The sequence below is a fragment of the Xiphias gladius genome, chromosome 5, assembly GCF_016859285.1.
Source record: "Xiphias gladius isolate SHS-SW01 ecotype Sanya breed wild chromosome 5, ASM1685928v1, whole genome shotgun sequence".
In the NCBI taxonomy this organism is placed as follows: Eukaryota; Metazoa; Chordata; class Actinopteri; order Istiophoriformes; family Xiphiidae; genus Xiphias; species Xiphias gladius.
This window is the reverse complement of record NC_053404.1, coordinates 12993324-13007464: the sequence shown is the minus strand read 5'-3', so window position 1 is coordinate 13007464 and position 14141 is coordinate 12993324. Positions and strand designations below refer to the sequence as shown.

Here is a 14141-nt window from a genome sequence, read left to right as displayed (position 1 = left end):
TTTGACTCATCTAATTGAAACAGGCACACTAAAATACCTTGAATTTAATGCAATGGTGATAGAGGGTTGCTGGTGATACCAGCAAGATCTGAATACAGCATGCTTGGAAAGAAAAATATCTAAAATACTGTACATAACAGGAAAAGATATGCAGGGAAACAAATTGAGAAGATCAAGTCAAGTCGTTTTCTTGCAGACAAGTTTTTTTTTTTTTAATAAAATCTACAAATATCCCAGATCTCTGCCAAATGGTCATCAGTGCCAGCAACACTGTAAGAGACATGGAAAACACATTCAAATGAGACAAACCGGAGCAGGATAAATATATTATAAAAAAGTTATGCAGATACTGTGCAAACAGCTAAAATGTCAACTCAATATCAATGTAACATTATTGATATGACAAGTTGACAGGGGTTGGGGATCCGTACTTGCCTTTCAAATGAGGTATCCCTATAGATGTCCGATAAGTTAACTGGCTCTGTAACCTTGCAAATAAATAAGTAATATATAATCAGTTTAAGTGTAAATAGAGTGAATTGTATGGTCTTTGTCAACTAAAAGACAACTTTGTCTTTTAGTTCAGTCAGTCACATTCTCAGCAGCCCATTTTGGTCTGATGGGTAAACGGCGATAAAAGCGAACTCATCATTACTGCTTAAACACGGCAGATAAACCAGTCAAGTGAACAGGCCAGTTCAAATGCAAAATAGTGAATCCGTTTTAGGATTGGCTTTACTTACCAGGGATGAGATGATATTGACACCCATGTTTTGCTCCATTACAGCATCTGCTTATCTGTTAAATTTGGAACGTTAATTTGTCAGTTCTATACACTGCAATTTCTTCTGCAACATTACATGCCAGTGTGTTTGGATAACATTTCTTGTCTACATGTGAAACCTTTATTGTAAATGCATAAAATCCAGACTATTGGGAAAACAACATAGCAGACATGGTAAAACTAAGGTTGCAGCTGGTAATTCAGTAGTCACAATCTCACCACTCTGTTGTCTGATGGGTAAACGGCGAAAAGGTGAATTCATCACTATTCCAACTGCAAGAGTTGCCAATTCTCAATGTTTAGAAAATGATCTAAGACTTAGCACAGCATTAGCCATTTCTGACTTTGACACAGAGTAAACTGATGAAAAAAACTTTAATAAACCAGGTTTGGGAAATTATTTTTAACTAGGTTGGTCTAGTAGAGCAATGCCTTCCAAAATAATTCTACCAAAATCATTTAAAATATAATGCTGTAGCATCATAAATATACAGCAGTGCAAAAGAAAATACTGTAGCAAGGAACTCACCTCCTGATCAGAACTGGATTACATCAGGTGCATTTCCTGCCACCACAGCATGTAATCTGAAGCATGCTGAAGAAGAAAAAACAGGGCTGAGGTGAATTTAAAAAAAAGAAAGAAAAAGATTAAGAATAATCTACATCTTCTGTAAAACCAGTTCCAACTGGTCTAATTATGCTGGTGATTCAGTTAGTCACAGTTTCACCACCTTATTGTCTGATGGGTAAACGGCAAAAAAGTGAACTCATCACTATACCAGCAGCAGGAAGGTACTGGAGCCTGAAGCACTACACAACCAAAAACTGTCAAACACTTCAGAACTCACCTTAAGGTCCTGAAAGTGAAGACCATCATTTGGCTGTCTGTAGTGGTGGCCTGACATCAAAAGGATCATTGAGTACACAGATTCCACTAAGCATTTGGCCTCTCCTGAGTTAATCTATTATTATGATTGATCTTTAAATTTTGTTTGAATACAGATATACACCTTAATATTACCTTATCAGGTGTGCCAGTCATAGCTGGAATTAGCCATTTTCACCAGCACTTCTAAAAAGACAAAAGCCACATACATTTAATTGTTAATACATTTTCTATCTTTTTATTTATTGTTACTACATGGTCATCCCTTTAGATTGCCATGAAATTTTACCCCGCGAGTCTCACAGTAACTTAATCAGACCTCACAACTAATTACTCTCAGGAGTGATGTATTGATTTTCAGCTTGCATGAATAACATGTACTGAAGGAATAGTCAATAAGGTGAAGAAGGATGACTGATCCCCCGGAGGTCAAAGGGTACAATGTAACACAGCTTGGGAGCACGGCTAACATGCAGGTCTGGGGACAGGTTCAACAGCAGGTCACGACCTCTGCCATGACCTTACGTCCTCCGAAGATACCATGACGACTTTCCACAGTGAAATAATGGGAGAGGGCAATTCCCTGATCAGCCGCTGTTCTCCTGACCTCTGGACAAAACCAGATATGGACAGTGCCACAAGAAGCCGAATGACACAGAGGACCTTTTTCCCCTTTGAACTGTCTAAAAGAATGATTTATTGCTTTACTTTAGGGATGAGCCCTATCTATAGTTACACATCGTAACCGAATTACTGGTGGGCCAGACTGCCCATGTGTTACATCTGTAACGCCGCAGCCTACTGCTAGCTATGTCAACAAGTCTAAAATATGACATACTATGACATATACTAATGTGATTTAAGATCTGACGTGATAAGGACCAAACATAGCTTGTTAATGGTTAAGTCGTACATTAAATTCCCGTCCAAATCCACATTCATTTACGATATACGTCCTGACTTCATGGTTGAGCGGAGAGAAAATTGACATGCAATGCTGAATTTAAGATACCAACTTTGACGAGCTGTGTTATAAAGTAAAAAATAGGTAACTTCAGCGTTAGAATTTTGGATTATAATGGAAATTATTGCAAAACAACTGCGACACGCGCTCATTTTACCCACGTGGCAGAGATGCTAACTAGCTTTCTGCTAACTACCAACGACCATGTTCAATGTAATTCCGAATTAGCTTGGAAGCACGTTGGCGAATTGCAACACTTTAAGCTACGGAAACATATAAACCCATTTTACAATTGCCTACCTACGTATTGAAGATTAATCTCGAAGGCGACATCGTTCACTTGAAACGTGAGAGCGAGCACGACTGCTCACCACGTTTCTCCAGGACAAGAGGGAGAGTTTCCGGTCCGTCCTCCAGTCTCTGCGCCTCAGGTCTGCGCACTGCAGCACATCCAGTGCGGAGCAATAATCCAGTTGTCAGGACCAAGTAATTCCGATTTTTGGACGCTTATATTTAATCTGGAAAAATGGCTAATGAATGCATTCTCTCAATTTCATTACTATTATAAGATTTGTGACGAATTAGTGATCTGTGGTTAGGAAATTCTGGTTATCTTTATTTTCTTCAGCTGACTACTTTTAAAATAGACACGGGTCTTTTTGCCGAACAATTTGCATACCTCCAACCTCCGTCATTTCCTCCAAACTGTCTGGAATAAACATATGCTGCTCTTTGTTACCGTTTATACTGTAGTGATTTGCCCGTGCATTTAGCAGTATTTTGAAGAAGTTACATAAAAAACAGATCAATTAATCCAACAATGTTAAGCAAATGACCTAATGAGTGTCGAACACACATAAGCACCATCATAATACTTTTGTTTCCACGGAAATGTTGAATTTAAAAAAAATGTTTAATATACGACGTTCATTTTCTTAATTTTTACGCCATGAAAATATCTGTAGTTGATTTGTATAAATATAAGTAATTATTGTTTGCTTTCTTTTTAAAACGCATTGTAGTTTAACTTTAAAGAGAGCTGAAACACCACACGTTACATCTCATTTCTTTCTTTCTTTATTTTGACGTTTAGCCCATTGGATTTCTAAAGTCAGCACAGACCTATCAGCCTAATGGTCTACTGTATATTCTTCAGTCAGGTGCAGTCATTTTGCTGCAAATTAATTTTATGTTGTCACTCGTTAAAATCTAATTCTTTATTTAGCCTACAAGCGACCACAGCTGTAACAGACTGAATGCTGTCACAGAAGTACACTGACCGATGACCACAAGAACAGTCTTAAATGGCTTAAATACCATCAGTGTTGAATAAATTAATAATTACAATAATAATAAATAATGATCAGACAAAGTCAATATGGACTTTCAATTATGATAGTTTCCTTTTTACTTTCGTAAATAGGTCTAATTGGCGGTTATTTTCTTAGATTCTTTTTATTATCATCAAAACTTTAGGAGACTGGTATTCTTTCTCTGAAGTCATTTATTCACAAACACATTTACAACCATGCATGTAAAAATAAGAAGGAACATGAGATGAAGAGCCCCCATTGTTGACTGTCTGACAGACCACTTCACATGACAGATGTTAAGTTATTCATGCATGCATTTAGTGCAAATGTTTCAACTGAAAGTGCACACCTCAAGCATGACGGGCTCATTACCCCATGGAATTTCTACAAATATCATACCTGGGACATGTATGGAACTGCTCAATGCAGGGCAAACAGGATTAGCCAAAATAACAAAGAAACATAATGTCTGCTTTCTCAAAATTTATACAATAAAATTCACGTAATATATTAATTTACAATTATTGGCTTATTGGAAGTAAAATCAGGTAGTCTAATTGTTCTACAATCATAAGACATATGCTGCTGCCAAAGTAAACAGCATTAACTCATGCAAATATGAAATTGTTTCATACAAATGATTTAAGTCTATTACTGGGAGGTGGACGATGATGGGCCTTGATTCTCTGACTCTGAAGCATTTGTGGTGTTCAGGAACTGCCCGGTTGCTCCGACGTACAGTCTGGATCGCATTGGCCATTTCTGTAAAGATATTTAATTTGTTGAGAAATTACCCTCTGAAATAGGCCCAAAGGCCACCGGCGAGGATATTGCATACTTTGAAATTTTGTAAGCTAAGTATAACTGATTTTTTTCTCTCTTTCAATGTAGATCAACAGTATGCAGTGAGACATTTCGCCCAGAAATTGTTTATCAAAAATAATTCCACAATAAAATACTGAATACACAGTTGACAACGAAAACAGATAAACACAATCAAACAAACCATTATTATTACTATTATTATTATCATTATTATTATTATCATCATTATTATACGTGTTATAATTATCACTGACCTTCACTGGGTGCAGGTAGCCTTCACCTTTCAATGAGTGTAATGCCTCTGTTTGTTTTGTGCTCTCTCCCTCCTCCGTGCCTTCCTCTTGTAGTGTTCGAGTCAAATGGGCAATATAGGTGGTGGCCAGTATCAACACGTCGAGTTTGGACAGCTTGGTGTCCGGCGGCACTGACGGCAAAGTCCTTTGTAGCTCCAGGAACGCGTTTCTCAGGGTTTGCACTCGGCTCCTCTCTCGTGCTGCGTTGGCTGCTGCCGGACGTCCTCTGCCGCCGAGCGCGCCGGTCTGGAGCACCCTGGCCCGCTGGAGCTCTCGACGACGACCGTCCGGACTTGGGCTGGAGCTTGGACTGGATGCAGGGCTATCATCCACCACCGGCCTGGAGCAAGTGCCGCTGTCCATTCGGAGCGTCTGTCTTCCAACCATCGGGGTGCACTTACAGACCTGAAGATTTATATCAAAAATAAAAAGTCACTTTTAGTAGTTTAACCTGGCCATTATATAGCTCGTTTTATTTGAACTCAAGTTATAATTGAAAAGACTATTTTAGAGACGACGTATTAATTACTTATGTTAGTCTATATGTTGTTCTACCTTTAGCTTTACCTTTAATTTATATTGTAATCTACGCTATCAAAGTTATTTCCTTTGCATTAGTTATTAAACAATAACTTAAGTTCTCATTATTGAAAATGTCATGTTAAATTGCAGGGTGCTCCAAATTAAACAGATAGCACATTCCTAATCTACAGCTCATCCCCTAAAAAATAAAACTTGAAAAAGCCAAATGACAGAACAGACAGCTGTTCACAAGTACACCAAAGACACCTGAATTTGTGCTGATAGCTCAGTGACATGTCAGATGACCTGCAGTACAAATGAAGTCCCTGTCAGGCATTTTGCCAGTGTACAAACTCATAAGAACTGTTTCTGGTTGGTGGTCTGATATGGAAGTTACCTCTTGTATTTCTCAAAGGCGCTGTCTTGAAAAACGTCATGAAGGCAATCCAGTGAGGGCTCCGATAGGACAGAGAATTTGCTCTTCAGTGTAGAATGGTCCCAGTCGACGTCCAGCTTATCCTTATAAAGTGGTGCGTCTGCAGAAAAGGTGCGCAGCAGTCCCTGTACGCGCATCCAGCACTTCACCTGTGTGCGTAAAAATCTCAGGAGCCCTTAATTTATTGGATACAAACAGCGGCCGACAAGTATTTCACTCCGCCGTAATTAATCACTCGCCCCCATAACACTCCCTCGCAATGGAGAAGACTGCTCTTTTCCCTTTCCTAACTTATTTCTATCTGAGGGCAGCAGAGGCTCGTTTTCAACGCCAGAGGCAGAACTCTCTTTTCCTTTAACTGATAGTGGTAGGCCATATCCCACTCTAATTGGCTGCGAACCTGACACTGTATCTTTTTCAAGCCTATCAAAAAGTGGCAACGAGAAGAAATTTAGCCAAAATTACCTCAAAAATGCTCGTCGTGGTCACAAATAAAGGGTAGTCTTTCAAAATGCTATTTGCAATAGCCCATGAAGACAAGCTGACAAGTGTAAGGTGATATGCAAAACATTTGACTAATTGCCAGGGTGTCTTGAATTGCAAGCTCATTGGAACAGCTAATAAATAAACTCCAGCACTGCAATCAACAGGCAGGCATTGAGGAAATTCTTGCGAGATTCATAAATTAATCACACTGATTTCCAGGGCTCCAAACGTAGATGTCGGGAAATTAATGAAAGGAATTATTCATAATATGTATATCCTCGGACTGTTCTCAATAAACATTGTTTTTGTAAGGATGAAGTAACTATGGCTCCGGGCCACTAATTATAAGGCGAAGTAAAAGAAGGTTAAGTAAGCTTGTTTCCCTAATTACCCCGCATCTTGCAGGGCTACACGCCCACGTGACTCCTAAAAACTCATTCAAACATTTAGTAACAACGATGACAATAAACACATCCGTATTATTACTGTATTAGTTATAAAAGAGGACTGAATCAGTGATTACAGTTGTTTGAATAGAAGCATATGTTGTTAGCTTTGGATAATGTAAAAGCCTTGTAATACTAGGGCAAAGTGATCATTTAGATTATGCATCTCGTGGATCACTCATATTGGCGGAAACGCACGCAGAAGAAAAATTACATACACTATATCAGCAAGTAACAGTTTGAGTTGGATAGCTTATTTATATCCTCAAACCCAGAAAATGTTATTAGAAATGAACCAGCTGTGAATGTAGGGGAAAGAAATGTGTGCAAACCATTCATTCATTGTTTTATTGTTTCACTTTTTTAAACAATAGTAGACTATTTCAGCCTTATAAACCAATGCAGATTTATAACAAAGATAAAATCAAACGATTTGAACAGGTATCAACAAAGATGTTATTTTTTGAAACCAGGTAAAGCAGTCTATATAATACAATAGGTGATGGATATTGCAGTGACTCTAAAGAGCTATAGAGATCACAATAACCAGATGACAGTGACTGTTCTCTGACTTGCTTAATATACAAGGATAAAAGATCTACAGCTGTTATGACCAAGGTGTAAATAGGTAAAAATAACTAATAAGTAGTAGCATTGAGCCCTGGGCTGTGGGTGGACAGTTCATCGGGCTGGTAGGTTTGTCTCAAGCATCCACATGACTGCAGATGGCTAAGGAGACAGCCACACGATTGAGAAGCCCACTCATAGGAATCTTTAATTTTCGTGCCCTACAAGATCAGATAAAAGCAAAAAGAAGCGTTATCAGATTATGGGTCAACAATCATAGAATTGTTCTCCTACAATTATTGTGGCTTAAATTTCTCTATAAGTTTTAACAGAGATTGACAGCACTATGATGATTTTCCCATTACATAAATAAAACTGGTGATCTAGAAAACATCATAAAATGGCAAGTCATTTGTCAAGCAGGAAGACTGAGGGAAATGAAAATAACAGACACATACTGATCTAAAAAACATTTCTCGATTTTGGGGAGAATTGTAAGATGGATCACAGTGTGGGGTGATCTATTAGGAGTTGTAATAAGTCAGAATTTTGAGCATTTCATTATGTAGCATATAAATCCTGTACAACAGCTGGGTGTACAACAGTTGAAAATATATAACATCAAGAATTTAATGTCTAAAAAAGCAGATAATAAAACAGAGTCAGTCTAAAATGTGTACTCTCACGTTAACTGAGATCTGTGTGAACTATGATACTGGACCTGGGAGACTGCTGCGGCTTCCACTTCTGCATGCCAGCATGGCTGTAGGTGTGACCAGGATGTGGACCCTGTCCTATGTTAAAGTCATCTGGAATATAAACAAAGTCAGGATAGAATACACACAAATTCAAATGTGTAAAAACCCACCCAGCATAATGAAGTAAAGAATGATGAATGTGATAACAACAGAAAATACTATAAATGTCTCAGTATTGTGTTTATCTATGTTATCACATTTCTAATACACTTAAATAATTAATACATACACTAAATCAAAGAAGTGACCATGCTAAAGGAAGGATAGTGAATAAAAAGCCGGACAATCCAAAAAGTACAGAATTTAGTGACTTACTTCTTAAGGGATAGGGGATCAACGGTCCAGACAGCGTGTGTGTGTTTTTTTTTTTTCTTCTTGGCCTCTTTGGAGGCTTTCCAGTTAATAAGGAACTGTCTGGTTAACTCATTAATTTCCCTTCCATCAAGAACCTCTGTAAAAATTAATAAAGAATTTAAACAAACAAAAATTCAATTTTGAAATTAAAAGAGAACAGAAAAAAGAGAAGAAAGGAGAAGGTAGTTTTTTTTTCAATTTACCATTAAGTGAAAATATGTAAGTAAATATTATCCTGGGTAAGTCAAAGCAATAAAGTGCATTTTCAGATTAAGATGCCACTGAGAAAGAAAATGAGTAATATTTTACCAAGGGTTTTGCATGCAGTAATCAGGCGGTCTCTGTACTTTGTTTTTTTACAGACAGGATTTCCATTCAAATCCATTTGAAGCAGCTGGGGCCAGAGGCTGAACACATCCTCTAACTCCTGAAAATGCACAAAATGAGAAATTTAACCTGTTATGTGTTATATTTTTGTTTTAACTACTAATGTTTCAAATGGCAATACTGAGCCTCTTAAAGCTACGCTGCATAACTAAACTAGAAACAACAGAAAACTTTCTTTTAAACAAATATGATTCATTTTTATGATATGATAACTGACCAGAGAAAACATCAGAAAAACCTTTTAAGACATGGTATTAGTGAATGATAATGTGAAGTACAAGGGAAAGCGGAAAGTGCATAAACAATACATCAGTCTATTTTAATAAACAGTGTCGCCGGTGTCATGTAACTACAAGTTTTCTCCTGGGGCAGTGTGAGGCTGGCTCCTCCAGCGAGTTGCCTGCAGTTGTATGTTTATCTAAAGGCACATTAATCCAAGCCTGGAAATATGAATACTCTCTGGACACGCTCTGATTGTTCATTGCCTTCCTGTCTTGGCCAAAGCGCTTCCACTTTTCCAGCTCGTGCTGCAATCAGTTCAGAGGGGACCCCTGAGCACCGCGTGCTCCCAGGCTTTGATAAATGATCATGTCAGGGACGTCACTCAGAAGGCCCTCGCCAAAGAGCAGTCCAGCACCAAATTGCCCCCCACGCGAAGGCGTGGAGAACAGCAAAGGCTTGATAGTCACTGAGCTTGGCTGCCTCTCTAGCCTGGACTAATGATGGGCCAGTTATGAACCTGTATTTGACCAGGGCTTCGATTCCCCTGTCCTCTCTGCCCTGCACACAGCTAACGGCCTCTGAAGATACTCCCCATTTGTCACCCTGGCTGACTGCCTGTCATAATCTATTTTAAAAATCCATAACAATTCCTCTGGATTCTGACCAAATGGTGCAGAAGAAGGGATTGATCCTTTGGAGTGCTGTCCTTGCAGAATCAATAGTGGCAGACGGGCTGTATAAATTATAGGAGATATCTGCTAAAAATGACACGTGTACAACAATTACCTGCATCAGTGTTCTCAGAAGAAAATCACTTGTGCTGAGAAAGTAGCCTTAGCAATGCAGTCAATTATAAAGTGCTTTCAATGTGTCATCTGGGATTTAAATACTAGTAAGAAAGAAGAATTAAGCCCTTTTAAATTAAGTCATCAACCTTTTCAGTTACTATATCAATTCAAACAGAAAAATCACTGCCATCAGAAAATGAACCTCAAAAACAAACATGTCATTTTTCAAGAAAGTGAGTGAGCATAAATCACATCTCTGCCTCAGATAAATCTCCCAAAAAAGTTAAGTACTGTTGGTTTAGGGTATCAAACAGAGGATTCTAAGACAGAGAGGAAAAATCAGCCTTTCAAGGAAAGGGAGAAACTCCTGCTTGTTTAAAGCTGTCAACGAGAAAAGTCTCAGGGGAATGGCTCACTGATTTGTTGAATAATTCTGACTCTGTAAAGTCATGGAGACTGGGAACCTATGGCGGGATTTGCAGGATTTGGTTCTTTAGAACCCTGTTCTCCATATAATTTCACACATCACTGCAAAATGGTACGTTAATGATGAACTGATCAACTAATACATGGTATGTTGATTTTAATACACCATTTCATGAATAGTTGCTGTGATGTGGTGCTATTTACTTTAACTGCATAGTGCACAGCATGCAGTCGGTATCTACTTCAGTCACACTGGAGAAGAATTCTTGAATGGCAACTTTTTTCACAGATACATTTTGTTAAGTTTTAAAAAAAAGCTATATTTACCTCCATATTGTGCAATTTATTGTCAGCTGCAGAAAAATGCTGGAGTTCCTTCAGCACTGCCAAGTCCCTGATATCATCAATGTTATTGTTACTGATATTCAGCACACAAAGAGATTTCTGTGTAAAGAATTCAGATCCAAAGAGAAAAAACAGTTCATTTTACAGTTAATACAAAACAGAATATTACAAATAAATATTACATTGTTGACCCTGAAGGAGAAGCCCCATGAGAGAAGGAAGAGAAGGAGAAAACCATGCACACTTCCAAAAATCACAAAGTACATTAACATGTATTTATTATGGACACACACACTTAAAGAAAATACCACTCTACAAAAAAACATATTTGTCAGAGCATTTTTTTTAAGCTGACAGCTTCTAAGAGGAAGCACATTACAGAACTTGTGTGTGCCCAAAATAAATTTACACTTTACAGTATTTTTACCTTTTTCTTTGTTTGTGATCCACTTGGATTAAGCATCTACATTTGCTCTCTTTATATGCCTGAACTACTAGGATCATGTCCAAATCATACTCTAGATAGTGCTATTGCTAAATATTCATCTTGGTTTGAAGTTCTATAAAGGCACACTTATAAAAAGCTGGAAATCTTTAAATTTGCACAGCAATTTCTTTAATTATCCAAACAAACAAGAAGCTGAGACTTTTGGTGTGTTTATCCACAGCCTTGGCAGTAAATGAAGTAAACAGACCAAACTGATTTGTCAGACTAGAGAGAGCAACAGAGGTCTCTTTGTCATAATCAAACCCAGCACAATACTGCTTTTACATGGATCACTCGTTTCTTATACTGGATATGATAACCTACCAGGTTGATACATTACACATATCCCTTTGTATAAAAAGTTAAAATCAGGCTTTCCTCTGACCTTTTGATTACTTAAAAAATATTTAATTTTAAATGAAGAGAGCCCAAATTATTTAGGGATTGTGAATCAACCTTTTTTCTCACACTATATTTGTACTGAACAGTGTAAAAATAGGTCATACAGCGAGTGAGAGGAGAGTCCTGGGGTCAAAGAGCAACTTTTCCCCTGGTGCCAGCTCCTGATTCTCAAGATGAAGCTCACTAAGCTCACTGAGCTGCTCTAAGCCCTCCACCACTGCAATCCTGTTTCCACCAAGATACCTGCAGAGAAGAAAAAACACCCAAGTTTATACAAACCTAAAGCTCCAAATGAGTATCACAGCACAGGACAAAAATCAGTTAAACTTTTATACTTACAGTTTGGAGAGCATCTGAAGATTAGAGAGATTGTCTATATGAGCAATGTTGTTGTTTTGCATATACAGATGGGTGAGGTTGGAGGCAAAGCCAAGGTTGCAAATGTGTGTGATCTGATTTTCATACAGGTAAAGAACAGTGAGGTTTCTGCACATGGAGAGATCACCCTGAAAATAAAATGAAAACGTTAGGTATATAAGAGTAAGAAAAGCACAGAATTAAAACACCATTAATAATGGCTACTTACAATAGCTTCAATATTCTTGCTGGAAAAATGGAGGTGGGTAAGTGTCTTAAGGTACTCTGAGAAGGAGAGGCCCCTTTTCTTTTTGAAGTGGTTTCTAGATTTAGCAATGAGATCTATGTTCAGATATACCATGGTGGCTCATCACAGACACTGCTTCAGAGAGGACCCTTTTTAGCCTCAGCCAAACATTCAGCCCACAGCTGTGACCAGAACTATCTGTTTTCGAGAAAAATAGACAGATATGAGCTGATATAGAGCTTAGCAGGCAAACGCATGTTACTCTGATTAACTATTTACTAATGCGAAATTACTTCACAATTCTAATCAGAAATGACAGACAGACATTAACCTCGTAAAGAACTTTAAATTGCATTAAACCTAACTGTCAATTCACAGCAAGTCTTTTCCGCACTTGATCTCAAGGCATCGGGCCGAGGTTATAGGAGACAAGAGGCACAGATCGATACAGCAGAACTAATGTATGGACAGAGGCTATTGGCTAACTGCACTTATACACCACCGGGCCTCTTCTCTCCGGAGACTTGTGGACAGCAGTTTATCTCTGTCAAAGACAGTGCGACACTCATAGCTGTCCGGGTGCAGTGCGTGAGGGACACGAAATATCCATTGAAGTTAATGAAGATAACCAGTGGAAGGTAGTGATGGGATCCGCATAGCTGGAGAAGCCTCAGATAAAAATGTGTAGGGTGTTATGAATTAAAAACTGATTATGTTAGATAACATCAGGCTACCTTCATAGCTAGCTTAAAAGCTGTCGCAACACTGTAGAGTCTGTTATAACAAAATTTAGCGTGAACCTCCCCCTTATTATGGTGAATTCGAACATGTGTAAGATATTAATTAAACTCTCCTACCTCTCGTGTCGGTAGTGAATTTTAAAATGCGAGCTTGCTAAACATTTTTTACGAAGTTGTAAAGTGAACCGCGAGTTAGGCTGTTTTGTTTGAGACTAGCAAAACTATTGCTATGGAAACCACGGAAGCAGTCGGTCACAGAATCTAGTGGGTCACAGAAGTTGGTGCAACACCGCCGATTGGAAGTAAGCAATCATCTTGTTTGTTATGTTATTTTTAGCAATCTTATTTGGGGTACAAACAAGCATTCACAACTATTATCACCATTTTAGTACAAGACCAGTAGTTACTTAATGTAACAGTACATTCATTTAATGTTAATTTATTGGCTTTTTAGTTGTATAATTGAAAATAAAAGAAAGCGAAATGGTTATAGATAAATTATGGGTTTGACAAAAGGGAGTGAATAATAAAAATTTGTTCTATGATTCTACAACCGTATAATAACGCTTTGAAAAAAAGACTATATTCTAGAAATTCAAGAGGAATGTTACAAACTATTTTAGTGTAAGTGGTAAACTATAGTGTAAGTGGTATTTATATACTGCAAGTACAAATAATAAATACTACAATTAAATAACAAATTCAAAAAGTGGATCTTACAATGCCCTTATCACACACATTAACACAAATGTGTAAACTAAATGAACACAAAAAAATTTCTGTTTATATTTTCTTAGCTACGCTGTCTTTGCAGCCAAGATGACATCTCTCCAAGCTATAGTGTCTGTCTTTCAAGGCAACATACTATGTCAGGACCACAACACTCTTCTCCCAATGACCCCTGCATTGTTAACCTAGATCATGCCATGACCTGGGTTTCCTGCAAGGGAGTGACCTGCCACCACTTATGCAGGAGCACACGGCGGAGAGGAAGTGTAGCACCTCTAGCTTTCTGAGCTGGGTTCAGCTTCTTCACACACAACACACCGCTTGTAGGGTTAATTCTTCTGAGAGCCAAACTAAACATAAAATCTCCAGATCTTCGT

At 38.1% G+C, this 14141-nt stretch overlaps 2 protein-coding genes and 1 long non-coding RNA gene across 4 annotated transcripts; all 3 read right to left on the bottom strand.

The window, feature by feature from the left end:
* Positions 1–201: 201 nt before the first annotated feature.
* LOC120790157 lies at positions 202–3145 on the bottom strand. 2 transcript variants are annotated; one of them, XR_005707511.1, is made up of 6 exons: positions 2935–3145; positions 1806–1856; positions 1633–1682; positions 1314–1379; positions 744–798; positions 202–270 (listed from the first exon to the last, which is right to left on the bottom strand). It is a non-coding gene; the product is annotated as an uncharacterized LOC120790157 (long non-coding RNA). The 2 variants fall into 2 exon arrangements; XR_005707510.1 differs by lacking the exon at positions 202–270 and adding an exon at positions 292–488 and having other exon boundaries at positions 2935–3140.
* Positions 3146–4598: 1453 nt separating this feature from the next.
* LOC120790156 (transcription factor 24-like) lies at positions 4599–5452 on the bottom strand. The gene is made up of 2 exons (XM_040127505.1): positions 5027–5452; positions 4599–4709 (listed from the first exon to the last, which is right to left on the bottom strand). The coding sequence occupies exons 1-2, from the start codon at positions 5450–5452 to the stop codon at positions 4599–4601; spliced, it is 537 nt and encodes a 178-aa protein (XP_039983439.1).
* A 1894-nt stretch (positions 5453–7346) lies between these two features.
* ppp1r42 (protein phosphatase 1, regulatory subunit 42) lies at positions 7347–12952 on the bottom strand. Its single transcript, XM_040127226.1, is given in 10 exon segments — positions 7347–7743; positions 8244–8331; positions 8596–8650; positions 8652–8731; positions 8944–9061; positions 10785–10901; positions 11796–11934; positions 12031–12197; positions 12278–12493; positions 12661–12952. Coding segments are annotated over 9 exon segments (981 nt in total). The 5' UTR covers positions 12410–12493; positions 12661–12952; the 3' UTR covers positions 7347–7658.
* Between the last annotated feature and the right edge of the window lie 1189 nt (positions 12953–14141).

Coding starts and splice junctions, on each gene's coding strand:
- LOC120790156 (XM_040127505.1), bottom strand. CDS start 5,452: ATGGTTGGAAGACAGACGCTCCGAATGGACAGCGGCACTTGCTCCAGG. Junction 4,710..5,026: donor GCTACCTGCACCCAGTGAAG/GTCAGTGATAAT, acceptor ATATCTTTACAG/AAATGGCCAATGCGATCCAG.